This window comes from Pyrgilauda ruficollis, unplaced genomic scaffold (assembly GCF_017590135.1).
Source record: "Pyrgilauda ruficollis isolate IOZ18807 unplaced genomic scaffold, ASM1759013v1 scaffold8, whole genome shotgun sequence".
Classification (NCBI taxonomy): Eukaryota; Metazoa; Chordata; class Aves; order Passeriformes; family Passeridae; genus Pyrgilauda; species Pyrgilauda ruficollis.
The window spans coordinates 5,976,266-5,997,279 of record NW_024529932.1 but is presented as its reverse complement, the minus strand read 5'-3'; the positions used below and the strand labels follow the sequence as shown (position 1 = coordinate 5,997,279).

Genomic DNA, 21,014 nt, shown 5'->3' with positions numbered 1-21,014 from the left:
TAATGTTCTGGCTGCTGATCCTCATTGGGAAATGTGTATGCCCGTGACATGTGCTTGCTAAAACCATCTATTACATCAGACCACAACATCACTACTCAGGTATAACCTTTGCAATCTGTTTTACAAAATTAATATTGGATACAATCATAAGAGGAAACCATCCACACAATACATTATCAACACACGGTTTAAAACGGTCTAATTTTAGACCCTTAGAAAAATGAATCCACAGGACCTGCCTGTGAATGGCAAGAAAAGGCCATTTCAAATAGAAAACCACTGCTCATGCAACATTCTTCACACGCTAGACAATGAAATCACACCCAAGTTGCCACTTGCTCACACTTTCTATTACACTCCAATAAGCAGAAGGAAATAAAGCAGCTTTAAGGTTATGTCACGATTTTGAAATGTGGAAAATACATATAATAAACAAAAATCACGGTGTGAATACAATGGCATCAGTAAAATTAGAAAATTAGAGAGCAGTTTTCTTTTTTTCATTTTTCTGCTTCTTTTTTTTCTTTCTTACATTATTGCACAGAGACCTTTCATCACATGTTCTTCAGCTTTATGCATCTTCCTAAATGTGAAGTAAGTGCTATGGATAAAATAAAAATGTAGAAAAGAAGAACAGCAGCATGATTTGTCAAAGTTAATCCCTATAATTTAGTAGGAAAAAAACCCTGCTATAAACAAAATATAAGTGCTCTTTATTTATTTAAAAAACAACGCTGACAGTTGCAGAAGTCTGTAAGTGTTAATCTGAGTAAGGGGGATGCTGACCTCAAATAAAAATAGGCCAGAAATAACAGACTGCTGGCCTTGCAGATTTTGATGAAGACCAGGATTTCAAGTGTAATTATCAACAAAGTTATTTACAGTAGAACTGACCTGAACTTTCAAGAGTGCCATCTTTAGGACCTGGCCCTGCAAGCTTCTTTTACTCCCCAGGATGTCTCCAGCCTCAGCTGAAGGTACACAAGTGCTGCAGGATCAGTTCCTAAAGGATCAGTTAAAGGCCCTACAGGATTTGAGATTAGTCTTATCTGAAGTACTCTATACAATAATTTACACATATACAGGTTGACAAGCTCCAGTCTGATCTACCACACCTTTGTCTTCTACATCAGACTTCTCAGACTGGCAAACTTCCATTCCAGAAGGTTTGGGATACCTGAACGGATATCCATTGTCATCAAAGAATCTTCGGAAAGTAAACTCATAAAAAGCATGTTCTGTGTGTTTGCTGTTGGAAGAGGCTAGTGGATCCCAGGTCCTGGTACTGTCACCACTAGCATCACTCCAAGGACTTTCTTCTTCAACTGGATCAAAATTTGAAGTGTCCATTGGATGGCTGATCTTTGGAACATAGGGAGCTGGCTGCCTACGGATATCGGTAGAGAAGTCCATAGAGTGAAAGAAAGAATGGGCTTTAATATCATCTGCTCCATTTCTTCCAAGCCTGTCCTCAGCAGCACAGCAGAGCTTTGTGATCAGATCAGTTGCCTCAGGGCTCAGCTTGATCTGTGAGGGAATGTGCAGTGTGCTTTCCCAATTTATCACCTGCAGGTAACAAAGGTATTAAGGAACTTCTGATCTGGAAACAGAACTCTTCCAATGGCCAACATGAACTGTACAGGAGCACATATAACAAGTAATCTCACAGTCTTCATAGTTCACAGCTTCAAGATTTCATTTCCTGTTAGTAATTACTCTAATGAACCAAAGAAACATTGCTGGCTAGCAGACAAAAGGAACAATTCCATTTTTTAAAAAGGCAAATTCCTACCCGAATGTTCCCATAGATGGATTTGAGAACATACTCAGTTTACACAAAGGAATTATTTATCTTTGTCTCCAAAATGTAAACTAGGAAAAGTGGTCACAAGACAAATCCTTTCTAGAAAAGAACTATCACTGCTCAACTTTGACACTTATATTGTCAACCACAATTGTCACTGGCATATTAGGTACTAATAGGCACCCTAAGGAATTAAATGGATGAACTTGTGTTTGAGAAATCACAATTTTGCTGAGAAGACTCATAAAACTAATATCTATCTCTGCAGCTGGACAAGTCAGCTCTAGTTGGATATTCAATGTATTATTTTACTGGCAAAGGATGTGTGCTTGCACAGAACTATTTAAAATCAGGCTTTTTTAACCATTGCTTCTTTCTCTAGCAAAAGAAACTGGAGCAGGTCTGGGAAGGCAAGGGTTGAAATTTTGCTACCACAGACTGGAACTTTGCTTTAACTTACCTTCAGCTGGGTTTCTGTGGGTGTGGGAGCCAGGAAAGGAGGCTGTCCCACTAACATCTCAAAGAGGATGACGCCAACACTCCACCAGTCACAGAGCTGAGTGTATCCTGAAAGGCAAGTCAAAAGGTTGACCTCCACTAGCTAAGGAGAATGTGTATAGAGCTATTAGAGCTACTTGCAATTAAGTATTAAAACATACAGCACAAACTTCTGCCTTTTCTCCAACAAAAGGTTTGTGACTTCTGCTTGCTGACCCACTTCTACTGCTGTTTACTTCTAGTAAAGATCAAATCCTATTGTCCTTGAACCTTTCTGAATAAATTCTCAACAAAAGTGAGTAATGAAAGTATCATTAGAAAGAATGAAGGAGTTTTTTTTGTGCTCAGTCCCACAGCTATGCAGCACAAACTGAACCTCAAATGACAAAAATGTTTAGCAACTGATGTCCACCTTAGGTTCAGTGGAGGTGACTCCACGACTTTGAAAAGCTGCTGAAAGACACAGCCTGGCTCTACAGACAAGAAAGCTACAGATGACTCTCTGAGCAAGTTACAAGCAAAGGAATGACTTTAATCACTTAAGTTCTGTGACATGACCAATAAGGTGTATGTTTAACATCTGGAAAAAAAAAATTAAACACTGATTTCAATGGAATTTCTGTAATCAAATGATGTAGGATCCAATGTGAAATCTCTGTTAGAGAAGATCAGGCTCAGGATCTAGCCTGCAGCCAACTCTGAACACCTAATCTTCTCACTACTGTGACTGTGTCAGTTATGCATGGATATTCACCAAGTACTGCCCAAATTCCTCAAGCTAACCTTTTGAATGCAGGGTGTCCAGAGCAAATTGTGAAAACTTTCTGTTGGGTTCCACAGGTTCTGGCTGGGAATAAGGAGGACATACTTCCACAAGTTTACACCACCCATGCTGAAGTGGCCCATCTGAATCAGTGATCCAGAACTATCAGCTGGCTACTCACTGGTCTGTGTAAACTTGGTAGGGGTCAGAGTTGTATTCCATGAGTACAGATAATCTACTTTATACTTGAAAGATATCACTGTTAAAATTATCCAACACATTTATTAGCAGCCTCACTCAAAGGCCTCAGAGTGTGGACATTACATACACATAGTATGGCCACCCCCAGTGTGGTGATGCTAAACACTGGAGCATCAGGAGCTCTCCTTAATCTGAGCTACGTGTTTGTGGCCTTCAGAGTGACAATCTTCCAAAGCAGCAAGCTTATTCAAGGAAAAAAAAAATAGTGAAACAGGAGAAAAATACAGGTTTACCTACCCTTACGAAGCAGGACTTCAGGAGCAATGTAATTAGGGGTTCCAACTAACGAGTGGGCCAGACATCTCTGGTGCTGCTTCTTAGCTCTTTGCTCCAATGTCTTCAGCCTATCTCCACACCGACAGTTGGACACATCATCCCAAAGATCACTGGGCTCCATGCTGTCTTGTCTGATATGGCTCCCTTTCAAATGGGAGAGAAAGTTCACATTTGTGATCATAAAACTCGACGCACAAAGAGATGCAGAGCCATCTCCTACTCTCACTGAAGAACAGCGTTTGAACTTTAAACCCAAGGTATTTTTAAACACCCTCCCTCAATTGGTTTTTCATACAAAATGTCCAACAAAATGTCTCTGTCTCAGCACAAGGAAGTATAGTTCTATATGGGGGACACAGAACTATGGAGTATACTCAAGGTAACTACACCAATTGTTTATGACCTCTTTGCCTACAGACACTAGAACTCAACAGCACATACAGGAGGCATATGGATTACTCCAAATCTGTGATTTAATTATTTCCCTACCAAAAGAGATCCTCCAAACAAATATAAACTGAAAAATTACTGCTGCTGCAGTGGACAGCCACATTACTGACAGGGTTTTGAACAGTACTGGAAACAAAAGGACTGGAAACAAGCTAATTGAGTGAGTCAGAAAGAGACAGACACATTATATTGCCATTGACTGTCCAGTTTCCTGATCTGGTGTTTCTGCCAACAAGTAGATGATTGTTTCAAAACAAATAACACAATAGCATCCTAGAAAAAGGGTAAAAATATTACCTTTCTGATAGTATTTTGAATTGTGAGTCCACCTGAATCCAGTACACAGTCCAAAGTCAGTCAGTTTGATATGCCCATCGAGGTCTATCAGAATGTTGTCAGGCTTGATGTCTCGATGAATAAATCCCATTTTGTGCACACTCTCTATGGCCAAAGTGAGCTCTGCAATATAAAATCTAGCCAGACGCTCTGGGAAGACCTCCATCCGAATCAGCAGGCTCATCATATCCCCACCAGGGATGTAGTCCATCACAAAGTACAAATTGTCTTTATCTTGGAAGGAGTAATAGAGTTTAACCACCCACTCATTGTCTGCCTCAGCAAGTATGTCCCTCTCTGCCTTGACGTGAGCCACCTGATTGCGGTTCAGCACGTCTTTCTTTCGCAGAGTCTTCATGGCATACAGGGCATGGGTGTCCACTTTGCAGGCCAGGCATACTTCTCCAAATGCACCAATACCCAGAGTCTTGATTTTCACAAACATAGATTTGTCCATTTTGGCCCTTTTAAGTCTGTTGTAGTTGGACTCCTTCTGGTAGAGAATTTTCCTCATTTGTTCCTGTTCTGCTTCACAGAGGCCTGCCTTTACAAAGGAAAGCAAACCACAAGAGCTAGTACTGTTACATTCATAGCAAGAGAAAAATAAATGAGCATTCCCAAAACACATTTTTCAGAAAAATTAACCAAGAACCAGAAAACATTATCTGTCTGTTGAGGTATTTCTGAAAAAAGGGCAAACTCACTGTGCCCAAACTTGTTGCCTGAATTTGCAGTATCTGAATTTGCAGTATCTGAGATTGTCTCTTTTGGCTGAACAAGAAGGCATAGAGCAATATTGTCAGAGAGGGGAATACAACATAACAAACCTGACCGTGGGATTTGGTTTACCCCTTTCAAATGTGGACTTTGCCACTGCACTCCACTAAATGTCTGTGCACTTAATCCCAGCTTAATTTAAAATGAAACTTAAACCTATGTGCAGCAGTTCACTTTGTTCATGAATAGTACCCCAGGGTAAATCACATTAGCGGTTCCTACCTTGGGTGCTGTTTGTTTGGTTTTGTGTTGTAATTAAAAAGCTGGTTTTGACCTACACATTCCCAAGTGCCTTGGAACCTCCTTTAGAAATTGTGTTTCTTCCTCTGCCATAAACATCCTGCACTCTCAAGCTTTTTAGATCTCCTGAGCATCTGTTCTATAAACGTCTCTTTTTCCCATCCCAAAATATATACATAAAATCCTCAGGTCTGGTATCCCCTCAGCCACTGCAGCCAGGCCCTGATGCTATTTCCCTCCTAAATGTATTATTTTCCCTCTGCACCCAAGCTGTAGAACAGCTGCCTTGTCCATCTCCTGTCTCCAGAGAGCCTCCCAGTATCTGCAAGTAACATTTCACAGGGCTGTGGGGAGAAACCTCCTGGAAAAGAGAGAAGCAGCTGGATCCAACCAGATTTTCCCCACCTTTCAAGACAGAGCCTGCAGAGTGCCAACTCTGCCAACTTCAGTGTCTGGTCCTCTGCTGAGAGCCACTGGTGGCCTCCACCAGCAGTAACCCCTAGGCTGACCCCCAGGCTCCTCTGACAACTCACTTCCTGCAGCATGCTCTTTTCTTTCTGCACACCCCAGTTCCAAAATCTTGAATTAATTGGCATCAACTGAACTACTTTTGAGAGAAAGATCAGTGCCTGGTGAGAAGGGGCCATTGGGAGCGTGGAGGGGGCTGAAGCTCACTGATTAGCAGGCTAGAAACCCAAGCATACACCCACAGGGCTGCTGCTTAGGCTGATTTAATTTCACATCTGTAGTCTAGGTATCTAAAGATGAATGTGGGCAGCCAGACTGTGCAATAAGATCCCCACGGTATAAAAATTAAATCTGTATGAATAAAGGAAGGGGTAAGTCTACAGAAACTTGCAGAACAGGTAGGATGAAGTTTCAGACTGAAGGAAACAGCCATATCAAAACCAGGAATACTGTTTTTGAAATGAAAGATAACTAAATCAATCCATAATAGAGGAAATATTTACTTTTTTAGGGTAAAATAATGAGTGTGCTCTGTTCTTGTTAATTCTAGAATAAAGAAATGTTAAGATAGCCAAAATCTCCTGCATGTGTATTTTCAGTCAGTGATAAGGTTTCCAGGGGAAGGAGTTGTTTTTGTTTATACCTGAATTATCTCTGAATGAGGGAAAGCTGAAGAGTCGGAAGAGAAGAACTAGCACAATTAGGTCCTGTTATACCTCTCTAGAAATCACTCCCTATCTCAGTCTCAGGAAAATACTCAAGCAACACAATACAACCTGTACTTGCAATGAGGACAAGCTTTTAACTGTCAGTAAAATGCCAACGTTTCAAGAGATTTTCCAAGAATATTCTCTTAGTTCTAACCTCAGTAAACAAACTCTGAGCTTTCTGGTGCAATGTGAGCATTGAATCAATTGACTCTGGAAACTGACTGTGCTAGGGAAAATTGGGTAGTTAATTATTACCCATTATGCATTAATAACAGCTATCCTTTAATGCAAAAGTAGACTAGTCATATTCCAGTCATGCCTGGGAAGAAAAAAACCCCTCTTCCTCTTCCAGAAATAAAAATTAAAAACACAACTGCCAGCCCAACCATCAGAGCTCGGCAGCTTTGTTTTAAGCAGCACTATCAGAGAGTCAGCTTAGATTCGAGAGCTGCAGTTAGGCATGAAAGAAGTTCTGTCACCCAAAATGCATCTCCCTGAGACCTGCCCCTAGAACAACTTCTGGCAAAAAAAAAAAAATCAGTTCAAGTTGGTCCAGTATAGTTACTTGCAGGACATTACTACTTACATGTGTTCAACAGACAACTTTCAGTCAAGTATTACACAGTCATCTGAAAATATCGCACAGAGACTGCCAAACTGAACCATGGCTTTGGTGAATGGGCAGCAATTGTGGAACAGCAAGGAGGAACTAGAGCACAGAGTTTTGCAAGAGCTGCCAAAGTAATGCCAGAATTATCTCAGCCTCAAGCGTGCATTCTAAGTTCTTATCTATAATATGGGGGGTTTTGCCTCATTTTACTTTTCTGGTATGAAGAAACACCATTTCACATCCCAGGCTTTTCAAACAGCCTCCCAGACCTGCATCCACACTTTTAAGGGGATACAGTCTGATATAGGGAGGTGTCTGATACTTACTACTTCAGTGGGTTCTGCCTTTACAATTTTTTTACAAATCAAAAATAGCAATAATTAATTTGACCCTACTAGATTTTATTATAACAAAACAAGAATTACTTTTGCCATTTCTTGCTCCAACTGCAACCTCCTGTTAATTTTCTGCTGGTAGGTCTTTATGACGTTCTCTACATGTTGCTCCATGTAGAACTTGAAGGCAAAAGGTGAGTAGCTCTTTATTCGGGATTCTCGCTTTTCCTCATCTTTGCCATTTTTTCGCACAGGCACCGGAGATGTCTGAATCTGCTTTTTATCTTTGCTTGGTTTTTCAGCTTTAGTGCTCTTGCTGCTTTTATCATTTCGCTCGCTGCTCTCTTCAGCCTTGTTGCTTGTTGAACTGGGGACCACACGCAGAGTCTGCTCCACGCCCATGCACAAGCAGTTGATATCAAACTGCTCGGAGGTGCCAGGAAGTAACAAATGCTTGGGATAGGGTGGGGGTGGACACCGCAGTTCCTGGTTACCATAATCCACATCGAGCTGGTAGGCATTAGCTGCTCCAGGTGGTGGCACGTGCTGCTCCATGATCTCCAGGCCATCCACAGCCGGTGCCTGTGCAGGCAGCCACGCAGGGTGGGAAGGTCCCACTGCAGTCTGAGGCTCTGGTCTCATCACTCGCATGCTCTTCACTGGCTGCAGGATATGAGCAGATGTGACTGCCGTGATTGTGTTTGGAGACGTAATGGAAGGATCGGGTTTTCCTGGAGGAACCTGTCTCATAGACACTGTCACTTGTGGCTGTTGCTGGTGATTGTTGAAGGAGTTTGTTCTGCTTGGCACCGTGGCATCAGGTCTGAAGGATACATGTTGCCGTGGAGATGTTTCTATTCCTGGGTTTTGTACAGAATCTCTTCGTGATGGTGTTGCTGCCTGCCACTGCTGAACTTGAGGATTATTCATGTCATAGAGGTCCATGTTTAGGCTATTTCTAGATGGAGTTAATAGATTTTGTGGTGGACTGTCTGAAAAATCATTAGCAAAGGCTGGACCTCTGGATATCACATGCATTTGATGAGAAGAAGGACTTGTCTGTTTGTGATGAGAATGTGAGATATACAGGCTTGCTGGTGCCTGCTGAAATGCATGACCAGTATTGTTCTGAACAACTGCCCCTTTATTTGGGAGATTGGCATATCCCCCCTCCTGCTGCATCTTGTTTTGGAAGGATGGACTCCGCTGAACACCATATCCCATAGGTTCCCCCTGCACCATCATGTGCTGCCTGCTGTAATGTTGGCTGTTGCAGCCATGGGACGCCTGCAGCTGCAAGGCCTGACTGCTGTGATTAGCAACTGGATAATTAATCACAGAAGACTCCATATTTGCAGGGTATGCTTTCTGCTGATGGCTCGTTGGTGTGCTGTGAGTGCCTACTCCAGAGGGTCGCTGTACAGGAGCAGTCATAGCTGACGACTGAGAAGTGGAGATTAAATAGTCCATGTATGGCCTTGGAACCTCAGTAAGCATATTTGCACCTTCTGCTCCAAAGCCTGTCCCTTCATAGGCTGCATTACTGATCTGATGGTAGGACGGAAAAGATTCATTTGATCCTTCAAAGCTTGGCCTGCGGGTTACATTATTTGGCACAATACCCTTCCCTTTATAAAAAGAACACGGAAGAACGTTAGGAAACAATTCAGGTGAACCAATTACTTTATATTACTCATGCATCTATACATACACACACATGCACACTGTTCAGGGGGTATGTGTTTTAAAAACACCTTTCAAAATCTAAATTAAACACTCTGAACATTTAAAGTTATTCCTACTGATAACGAGCTACTGGCTCACAATAATGCTCATGCCAGGAATCATCAGGGAGTCCTATCAAATCATGAAACAGAAGCACAAATTCCCTAACTGTGGACTCATCAGACTACTCTACAGCCTGTTTCTTAAAGCTGGACCATTATTAGCAGTCATTGCTCTCAGACAGGAGGAAGCTACAGAGCAGAGTGTTAAGTACAACAACGGGAATAAAAAAGCTCCTGGAAGGACTTTCTATACACCTTAAAGTCAACATTGCTATAAACTACTCGGCCATCACACAGTCTATCTGCTGCACAGTGAGCCACCTGCTCACACTGGTTTTCTGTTTACATTTCTCTCTTCCATCATTCTCAAAAATCCCTCTTTCCTTCTCCTTCATTTAAACAAAGGTATCATACAGTTTGTCCTGTATTCCTTCCAATGTGTTGGACACAGAGTACCCCCTCACATTACTCATCTTCCATCTGCTGGGAAGGAAAATCTTTCAGGGTGTCAACATATTAATCTTAGCTTGAAGAATGTGCAGAGACAAGATAGCAGCATTCCTACAGTGGAAGCGTTAACGGCACTTTTCATCAGTTCTTTGATCTGAGGACAAATTGCAGGTGTATAAAGCACTGGCTCTGCTAAAAAGACAAGGGGAGACTCTGTGCTGCTGTGATGTTTTTGTTCCCTTCTGGTGCTTTAGCTCTCACAAATCACAGGACTTGGCCCATCTTTACCTAAACCATTTCCTTTTAAAATCCCGACTTCACAATAGCCATACTGAACTAACAGGCTTGAACAGTTCATTACAAGTTTTTGCAGTACAGCACGCCCCAGCTGGGCCAGATGCAGCACACCTGAGCACAGCTGCTGACTCCTCACCTTGACACACAAGCCCTGCTGCCCACAGACACACAGGGATGTGCATGGTATTAAGACAGGTTTATGCACTCTCTGCACAGTGAGGGTGCTCACCACAGTAAATGGTACCCTCATAAAGAATGCAATGTTTTGAAATGGAATCAGGTTGGACAAATAATCAGAGATCTTTAAAGTGAAATCTGTAATTGGCAGCTCTTTTTCCTGTGATAACACAAGGCCAGAATTACTGAGGCTGTTCTCACAACAACACCCCTGACAGCTCATCTGCTGGGACACAGTGAGATGCACTGATGAAGCTGTAGTAATCCTAAGCAACCTAAGAAGTGGCTACTCTGGCCTGGAAGTGGGAGGCAGCCGTAAGACCCATTTGTCATCTCTGTCAGAAGGATTCATCCTGAGCCTTGGGGGCAAGCTGACTTTGCTTTCCCTTATCACAGGCCACAAAAAAAGTAGCAGTAATAATTGTTTTCCTTTGGGACACATAATTCAGCTGTGCAAATAATCTTGATGTCAAAAGAGATATGATGTCCACCTCTTTGATTTGTACACCAGTAAGTCCGTTCTGGTCCAAAGGGGGAATATTTGGATTTGAACAACAGGTTTCTGTTTAAGAAGGCAGACTATGAATGTGTACACAGACAACTCCTTGGAAGCAGGTGAGCTGTATTGAGGTTCCAGCCCAGCTGGCCTTGCAAGGCCAGGTTTACTTCACTGTCTCCTACAAGACTGCTGTGGAACACTGCTGTCCAACACTTCTCCCCAGTGGCGACCCTACTTTGGAAACTAGCTTATTGCAAGAAAGAAGAACACAATTTAAAAAAATCATGCTCACCTGGTGAGGTTTGCTTAATTACACGTACTATCTGTTCATTTCTAGGATCCAAGTAGCTCATCTTGCTGATGTACTCCAGGGCTGCCTCGATACTTCTGCTCCCTGTCTGCTTCAGTGCTCGGACAGCCATCTCCTGTACAAAGCAAACAAGAATTGAATCACATTGTGACAAAACCCAAGCACTGGACTGCAAGCTGAAAAGCATTAAGTGTTCTTACATTAACAGGAGCATTTTAAACACCAGATCACAGCTGCCTGAAGCAAATGAACTCGTACTTTGAAAGCATTTGCATGCCTTACACAACTCAAAAATTATAAGAAGAAAATAACAAAACATACAACCTACCCAGATTCTAGTAACTAAAGATGCCTCAAAATAAAATGTGTATTTCAAGAGCCCTTAAAACAATCTTTGAATAAGGGATGGAAAAGCCAGCATAGTTTCACACTGGATCAAATGAAATGGAAATTTAGCTGTTAGTGTTTGAGAGTATGTCTCTTAGTCACACCTGAACACAGCAAAAATGTTATCCTTTCACGAATACCACAAAGAAGCTAATTAGGCAGGGGTTGATTTCTGCACACTAGAGTCCACAGGGAAGAAAAACTGCTGTTTTCAGTACAGCTGGGACATCACACACTGTTTGTTTGGAAAATGACTGGGCATACCAAACTGAAAGCTAAGCTGTCAGTCTTTTTAGCTGTATTTTATTAACAACCATGGTTAGCAATCACTGCTCTACTCTTAGAAATTTGTTTATACTTTTACTTATAGCTCAGGTATATTAAACACCTTTCAATGACTCAAGCACCACGTGATTGCAAAGCAAAATTCACAAATCCTCATGAGGCTGCATGGTCTTTTCTGAAATTATGGAGAAACTCAAATCCAGAGCTTTAATGTTGAATTTCACTCACAGAACTTCACTCATGAAAAAGTTGGATACCAGCCTCAAAAGTAGTTGCTGAGCACCTTTATATAATCACCTCCAAAAGGCAATTCATAAAAGATATAAGAGGAGATAAACCTTAGTGACACATGATTATAGAACTAACTTGAACTTAACTCACAGCTCTTAGATGGCTGAAGCTGAATGAAATGAATGCCACCACCAAGGATTTGCCTGTCAATGTCAGTATCCTATTCTCTTGCCACTTTATTACTATTTTTAGGGGAATTCTGTCACCACAACCTGCCCACTGAGCACTGAATCAGAGGGAGGTCGTGCCTCCCTGGCTTGGCTGCCCGGTTGCAGATGTGGCAGCTGGGTTGGCACTGGTGCACGGCTCTCCCACGGGTCAGTTCTGGGCACTGGCTGGCATTTGGGAACTCCAGCTGGAGCAAAGGGCAGCTTTGCTGCACTGTACACGTCAAATACCCACTAACTGTTTACTCAGCAAGGGAGGCCCATCTCAGATGACACCAATTCACACTTAGCACACAGCCACATGCTGGCACTTGGCATCTTGTTTTTCTTAACCCAGACCCCTCCTACTCCCCCTAAAATGGCAGCAGTTTCTTCATTACTCAGAGGTTCTGCTTGTGGAATAGCTATAGCAAGCTGAATATTTTTCATACAATTTATGACTCATAATTCATAGAAAGGCAATAGTTGGTTTCACATTTCCTATAGCTGAAATACTTCACTGGCAGCAACATATTACTAAGGACAATTTTAAATCAACAGAAAAAAAATTAAGTATGAAGGAAAGAATTTCCCACAATGTTTTTTTCCTCTTTCTTTTTTTCTTCATGTGGATACATTTCTAAAGTATTAGCAAATGCACATCTTAGTGTTCATCATTCTCATCATCCAGGGACTCTGGGCTTTACAGCTCTGTTCCACATGGCTGCTAACATACTCTGTCCCATTTACAGCAGCTGGATCTAGCCTTAGGTCACAAGTCTTAGTTTCCTAAGTTAAATGTTCTCTATAAGCACATTTGGGCTGGTTTGGATGTTGGGTAACAACTGTATTAATGATTAATAAAACAGCCCACATGGTCCATTTCTCCGTCTCTGATCTGTGCTGGCTGTATATAATTCAAAGGGGCTAAAATAGAAGAAATAGTATCACCAGCATATTGATATAATCTCTGAAATCATACTGTAACTTTCTCCTCTTTTGCCATTGCCTGTGTCTGAAAAGCAAGAGTAAAAACAACACTGGTCTTCCTGAAGCTGTGTGTTCTACCTTCAGCCAGTTTAGGGGGACTCATATTTAAACTTCAGTGTGAGTGATGTGAGGGAACAGGCACAATACATTCCACTGAGCACAGCTGGATAACCAAAGAGGCCAGCAAGAGCTTGGGACCAGCAGGTGTGTCCGTGGCAATCTCACCCTTGCAAGCCCCAGTGCAACAGCAGCCCTGTGCTCCAGCTCCCCACTTCTCATCTTTCACTAGGTCAGCTCCCACCCTACAAAGGGTTCCTCATTACACACCCTGTTTGCTCAGCAATTACATTACTGCTGGAAAAAAATGAAGTAAGGAAAGGTAACAAAAGGAAAAAGGTTTTCCTCAGAGGCAGATCACAGATAATCACAATTCTCCATGCAGGAGACAAATCCCTCTGGGGGCACGTGATACTCAAGGAGAGTGGAGGGCAAGAAGAAGCCCCAGCAGTGCTGCAGCTGGCATTTGTCCTCCTCTGCATCATTCTTCCCATTGCCACTGTCCATGCCCACAGCTCTCTTCTCTCTGGCAGTCGCCTGAAAAAAGCTCCATTACCTCCAGAACCTTTTCCTTAGGGACAGAAGATATGCTGATGTGTGGCTGAGGAGCACAGAGAGTGTGCTCTGCCCGAGGTGGCTGCTGGCTCCTGAGGCATGGTGGCCTTCTCCTTTCTATGTGCAACACAGGGATGAGCTCTGCCGAGCAAGGGAGCACGGCTGGCATGAGGCAGTAAAGGGCTGGCCTCCAGGAGCCTGCTGAAGGGAAAGTTGGCTCCCTGCTGGCAGCTGGGGCCTGGGCTGCATTTGCCAGGAATCAATATAAGGACTGTTTTGAAGTTGAGGAAGAAGGGCAGAAGATGGATTAAACAATTACACTTGTTCAAGAGCAGAGGCTTAAGTGAGATGGAGGGTGTTTGTGAGAAGCAGCATAATGGCTCAAAAAGGTGGGAAATCGATGCCAAAATCTTGCAAATCAACACACAGACAGTGGAAGGGCTGAGGAAATGAGGACAGACACTGGGTGAGGATAAAAGCACCCAGTTACAGTGACATGGATGGAGCAGTCTTGATTTTACACCACTCGAAGGTAAGTACACTTTAGAAAGAGAAGGGAAAAAAAGGAACCAGAAATGAGCCAGGGGAAAAAAAGCTACTTGGAACTGCAGCCAACTCCAAAACACTCAAGTAGGCACAGGATCAAATCCAGCTTCCACTGAGGTCAACAAAGATTTCCATTAACTGCAAGGTACACTGCATCAAGCCCTCTGCCTCAGATTGTTTCCTTTTCACGAGGCCAAGCGCTGTCAGCTGCAGTATGGGTTGAGAAACTTGGCTGCTGGCTGTGCTCTGCTGCCCCACAGCAGCTGCCAGGCCCACGGAGAAACACCAGCCATTGGCAGAGTGCACAGAAACCACAAGAGAACAGAGCGCTCCCAGCCCCAACGCATTCTCCGTATTCCCTTTGGAGGATTCAAACATCTCTCTGTGCAGGGCTTTTATGCACCTTTTTGCTTCCAGACATCACTATTGATGAAAAAATCAACCAGAAAAAGTAAAGGTGAAGAGCTACAGGGGGAAAAATGCACATTTACAATTAACTCTAACAAGGCTGCAATTAATTTAACAGCTGCAATACTAAAATGAGATTTCAGTGGTCAGCTATGGTTCTGGACAGATCTAGTGGAAAACCAAAGTCAGGCCATGAACCACAAAACAGATTGAGGAAACTGCAAAATCCCAAATTTGTGGACTCAAATAAAAGAACAGGAGGGTGGAGTTTCCCAGCTAATTCCTACAGTGGGCTACCTAAACCTGACTGCTGCATGATCCACATGCTCTCTGTTATTTCCCCACTCTTGCACTGGTAGATGGCAGCCTTCCAACAGATTTCCTTTTTGCTAGATGGAAGGCCACCTTTGAGCTCAGATGCTCAATAGGAGAAATCCTTGTTTGATGGTAAACAGATATTTGGATTTGTGCACATAAAGACTTCATCTCACTCTGTGCTCTGCAGGCAGTGTGAAAGGCTTTCCCCATTTTACCCTCCTGCCTGGCTGCACTCCACCAGCATTGGCAGAGGTTTGCGTTCTTGCTGTACTACAGGGTTGTCCAGCAACATTTTTCATTCAGAAAGCTCCTCGTTGCCAAGATGTATTTATCATCCAAGTGAAGATTGCACAAGAGGTTACAATAAGTAAGACTTTTTCCCAAGAACATTGTGTCTGAAGGAGACAATAGTCCTCCAAAATCTGGCAAGGGCAATTAATTGCTAACAACAACAAAAATTAATTACTTGCTTTCCATTCACCAAGAAGGATGGGTGACAGATGCAGGAAACAGATACAGGTTCCCTGCAGAAGGGAAAAAAATAAAGCTCATGCCAAAAGAGATGATCCAGCATTGATTACAAGCCTTTGTGTGATAGCCCCCCATTGTAGGATTTTTCATTCATGATTTTAAACATGCAAAACCCAAGCAGTTCAGGAAACAATGTGTACAATGTACTCTATCAGAACTGCTGCAGCCCCACAGAACAGAGAAAACTATTTTGCAATATTCTCTCTCTGTAATTATTCTCTAGTTGGACACTTCATCCAGTTTTGTACTCTACTTTTGTTTTGCCTGTTTTCAGGTTGCTAACATCAGAGGCTAAATTCTGCACATAAATTCCCATGCCTACCATAACCTTGATTAAAATATTCTAGCTACATAATTAAGATATTATCCTGAGTGTCATTAGTGCTTTTCAGTTTTAGTGCATCAGAAAAGCGGGAGGAAATTAGCAGAGGCAGAAACCTACTGTGTGCTGCAGCATCGCTTAGTCCATTCTGAAACTATGTGACCCATTCAGAAACAAATGGATATCTGCCCCATGATTAGTTAAGGTTGTTTTCTGCCCCCACTGCTCCTGTTACGAACTCCTCCAAGCTATCCTGCTTAGGCAATAATAAACCTCCCTCCCAGCCTAAATTATGCAGGGTCAGTTTACTGCCTCTGATTTTAGTTTTGATTGTCTTTCACAGCAGTTCTGCTGTTACCTACAGCAAGCCCCCTTCATCCTAAGGGATTCTCACAGTTTGGCCTCCAGGGCTGAATTTGTTTTCTTCTGTTAAACGGGAATTTCGTTCCCTTTATTGGTGTAGTAGCCCACATCTGTATCAAGAAAGATCAGACGGGCAGATGATTTTGATAAGAGGTGCACACACCATTCTTGATGATGTGCCAAGAGTGGTGGAAAAGCCATCCTTGTGGTAAAGTCACTGGGGGCTTTAACTCTGGCTTTTAGCCCTTGCTTACAGCATTTCTACCTTTTGTGCTCCTGAATTATTTTTAATTCTGCTATCACTCCAGCTCTGAAGGTCATCCATTCTTTTGGCTGGGTGCTTTAGCTCTGCTGTGCACTGACTGTGTATTCCCACCTCACATTGTCAGAGTGCTTCCTTCCTTCTTTTTTTTTCCCTCATACCAGGCTTACCAGGGGTTAAAGTATGCAGAGGAGACACACGGTAGTACATAAAACTGGGCAGACAGAAAAAGAATATAAACACATCACAAAATGTAAGATTCACTAAATTAAATCACATCAACACAGGAAAAAAATACATGACTTTAAATTAGGAATGGGGAATTGCAGGTAAGGAACAACTTTAACCAGGTGTTTTTTATACACATTTTCAAGGGATATTTGCAGAACAAAGAGAGTATGTACAAAAGACAGAGGGAGGATTTTATAAATTATACAGTGCTCTGGTAAATGCCCCATCAGAAGAAAAACAAATAAAAATAAATCTAATGTGACAGTCATTGCTATGCCACTGCTCATTCTGTTTGCCTTCCAACACTTTCAGTCTTCATTTAGCCAGTCACCTACAGAAGACTGGTATATTTACTACTCTGTTTGCACAGCACCTAGTACAATGGGGTCCTGTTATTGTTTTTATGGCAGCAGGATAACTTACTATTAAAGTAAGGTAATTAAATCCAGGCCAAAATATGCAATTTGGAGTACTAGGCAAAAAGAGGGTGGAGGCTGAAAGTGTCAATTCTACTGGGTCCCAGTATAGAAACCCTTGTATCATGACCACCACAAACCAACTCTAAAATAAATTACCCTAATCCTCAAAGCCACAGAATATGACACATTCCACAGAATCGCTACAGTTGCAAAAGACCTCCATTGAGTCCAACTTTTGACTGAACATCACCTCGTCAACTAGACCCAGCGATGGTGACTCCACCACCCCCCTGGGCAGTCCACTCCAATGCTTAATCACCTTTTCTGTGAATAAATTCTTCCTGATGTCCAACTACATACCTTCCATAGCTCTATTTGCTATTGCTATGGAAAGAATCAGACAAATTAACCAAAACTAACTAGATCATCTGGTTACTTTTTTTCACTTACAAAATCCTTCTTTTGGTGATCAAAGTGTTTCTAATATCTTTTAGGATTTAAAACAACTCCGGATGGTTAAAAATCAAACAAATGAACCAGACAAGTGATATCAATATTTGAAATCTATCACTTTAGTTTTAGTATTTTATTAGCCCTAGAGTGAATACAAAGTTCTCTCACAAGTATCACAGAAAAGACTTTTCTACTGTTTTTTCCCAGCTGCTTCTCCTCAAGTTGATGACTAATCAAAGTTATTTAAGTTCTTCCAAGACAAGAAAAAAGTGCTATATAGATTTAGTGGCAGGGTGCTTATAAAGAACAGCTACCATAACACCTTACTTGAGAGAAAAAAACCAGAGTTGAGAACAGCAACTGTAAATATGACATAATTTCTCATTAGATGTCTCAAAAGGTACCAGTTACATCAAAATACGTTTTAACACTACGCAACATATACTACCTAGCAGCATAGAAATCCTTTTATTTTTCTTTCCTGGCATTTGTCTATTCTTTTAACTAAGCCTGTATACTCCATTCCCCCACCACAGCTCATTGCAAGACACACTGTGTTTGGCCATGGGCATTTCACAGGGGACACCTCCCATTTTACACTACAGTCCTTGTGTTCCACGAGTTGTGCAAATACGGCTCTTCCCCTGAAAAGGAGAGCTATGAACTTCAGGCTGTAAGCCAATCCACGGTCCCAAAGTTAAGACATTTGGAAATAAACCAAGCACGGCTGCTCAACATATTTCCAAACAAATGCCTGTAAAATGAAGGAAGTATTTATAACACGGCATCTCCAGACAAAGAGCGCATATGCAAACACTTCAAGAAGCCCTGATGAACTATTCAAGAGATGCAATCTGCTTAAAGAGAAAACACACGTGCACTGCTATGTCCACTTTCAAATCCAATCAGAAAATTTCATCAAACAACTCCTGTTGATGTCCCAGAGGGTGTGTGTATGTACTGACACACATACAGGTATTATACAATGTGTGCACGTCTGTGTAGATTATTTCCTTTAAAATAATGTAATTTCATGTGAGTTCCCTAAAAGCAATATGTAAAAATTAAAAAGACTCTTATTTGTGTCACCAGCCAGATAAAACAAGTAACTCAATTATATTTGCATATACATTTATTGTACCATTTCTGGAAGCACATTGGGCACTCTGGAAAAGATTTGGAAAGGGGGAGGCTGAAGGAACCTGTAAGAGGTCCTGCTCCAGGCAACAAAGCTCCACTCTGCACAAAGTTCAAGTGCCATGAAAGAACAAACAGACAAGGAAGGACAGACCACAACATTAAGAATAATAATAAAGTGAGTGAAAATAACAAAGAACCACCACAAATACCACTTTTCTTCCTTTCTTTCAAGTGGTCTGGGAAGGAAAAACAGACTTGAGCTGCTCTCTTCCAGCCAGGACACAGGCATGAGAGGAAGGGGAGTAGAGCGCAGAGAGCTTTATCATACAAGCAATTTAATAGATAGACCTGAGGAACAGTGACAAATAACCTGCTCTCCCTGTCCACATCAGCCTTGGAAAAAGTAAATTTATGTCTGAAAAGCTGATGGCACAAGCCTTGTTTCCCCAGATATTTGGTGAAGGGAGTGATACTGTAAACATCCAAGATCTGTGGTGATTTGCTGCCTACCTCAAAGACTCTAATGCCCCTTTCTGAAGGCACCTGCTTGCTCCCCAGCTTTTCAAAGAACACACACTCCTAATTTAACAATCATACTTGGCCAACAGTAAGAGGCAATAGTAGTAGTTCCCTGAGTACAGAAAATTCCCTTTCTGGAAAACACACTGCTTCAGATCCCGCATCAGCAGAGAGTTGTAAGGAGTGAGCACACAGCATTCCATTTTGAACACATGTAGTACTTGAGAACTATCTATATTCCAAAGTTCACAGGGGTCAGGTTTACATTAATGATAGAATAAAGGAGGGGGGGGGGAAGTGTATTTGTACATCTGCAGTACTCGAATTATCCCCTAAATGCACAAAATCCTTTCTACTCTGATGGCACCCTGAAGCCTTCTGCACTGTACTGAGCTCTACACAGACACGAGAAGAATCCTATTTTGAAATGGATTTCTAATTTAAAACAGAGCAAACAATTGTATATACAGGCATAACTGCTCCTCATTACTCTTTAAGTATGCTCATTGGAGAGCTATTTAAACTATTTCGAGTTCAAGTCTAAGCAAATGACCCATGTCGGGTCCATCAACAGACAGAAAGTTGGACAAATCTCTCCTAACCCTTCCTTAGCACTGGAGAAGGAGCACTATTACGTGCCAATTCAGAAACCTTATAGTGAGGCAAATCACATTTGTAAGCAGCACTTACAAATGACTGCACTGGCAGGTTTACATTACAGAGCAGCATGGAGGAGCTTTGCTTATTTCATGCCTGAGTGAATGCACATGCACACATGTGCAACTGTGTACATAACTCCTTTCCAAAGATACTATTTTACTTCCCTGAAATCCTCTCACTTTAGTTACAGAAACAGCGAACTTCCCACCCTCTGGACGCAGTCTGTAGCAGTTTCAGCCTGGGCTCCAGTTGACTTCTGTCTGGCAGCCACTGTAGAGACCTGTAATCCATCACACAGTGCTTCAGCCACATGCCTTGCATTAACCAGTGTGGCTTAAGAGCTTCTGCTGATCCCACAAGGCAAGGCACAGCACTATTCATCCACACCTCTAGTATTGCAAAGGTAAGGTAACATCCTACAACAGCTTTTGAACACTGAGGAAAAGGAAATAGAGAGCAATTACTAAAAAAATTCAAGTACAAGCTCATGAGTTGTCTCAAACCAAGCACCCCTATAATCTCCTGTAATGTCCACTGAAACCCCCTTCCAGGTTTCTGTTCATGTGTGTTAGTAACGATGGGTGTGATTGCACTCATCATCCCCTTTTCATACCAAGCCCAACATTGGGCATACTCTGAGGTTTACAACTCTAACTCACAGAACAAGAGTCATCTACCTGATATTCCAAAGCAAATCCTTTCTACATGGCACAGAAGTCCCAGCCAGTGGAAAGTATTTAACCAAGCCTCTAGATTTTAATTTGCGTTACTAAAGTGTTGAATGCCACACCTCCCATCTCCCTGTTTTCTACTTTCTTTACCCAGCAGTTGAGCTGATGTAAAGAGAAGCAAACAACCATTTCAGCAGCAGCACTGAGCAGCAGAGTTTGCCAAAAGCTAACAGCAGACAATATCAGGCGTGACAGCCTTTATAGCTAGGAGGAAGGTGTGCACGGGGCAAGAATTTTCAAATTCTTGGTTCAAAAACCCCGTCACCACTTGGTTTGAAACTTTCCTCTGGATTGGCATGATTTACATCCGGGAAGCAACAATGAATCCAGACACTCAATTTAAAGACAGAAT

The 21,014-nt window shown here is 42.1% G+C and overlaps 1 protein-coding gene across 1 annotated transcript in view; it reads right to left on the bottom strand.

The window, feature by feature from the left end:
• Window positions 1-842: 842 nt before the first annotated feature.
• LATS2 (large tumor suppressor kinase 2) overlaps window positions 843-21,014 on the bottom strand; it is a 46,567-nt gene continuing 26,395 nt past the window's right edge. The window contains exons 3-8 of the mRNA XM_041487165.1: window positions 11,031-11,163; window positions 7,619-9,156; window positions 4,350-4,932; window positions 3,564-3,746; window positions 2,265-2,371; window positions 843-1,566 (exon numbers count right to left, since the gene is read on the bottom strand). Coding sequence (XP_041343099.1) covers window positions 1,072-1,566; window positions 2,265-2,371; window positions 3,564-3,746; window positions 4,350-4,932; window positions 7,619-9,156; window positions 11,031-11,163 — 3,039 coding nt within the window. The 3' untranslated portion in view covers window positions 843-1,071. The remainder of the gene's footprint in view (window positions 1,567-2,264; window positions 2,372-3,563; window positions 3,747-4,349; window positions 4,933-7,618; window positions 9,157-11,030; window positions 11,164-21,014) is intronic.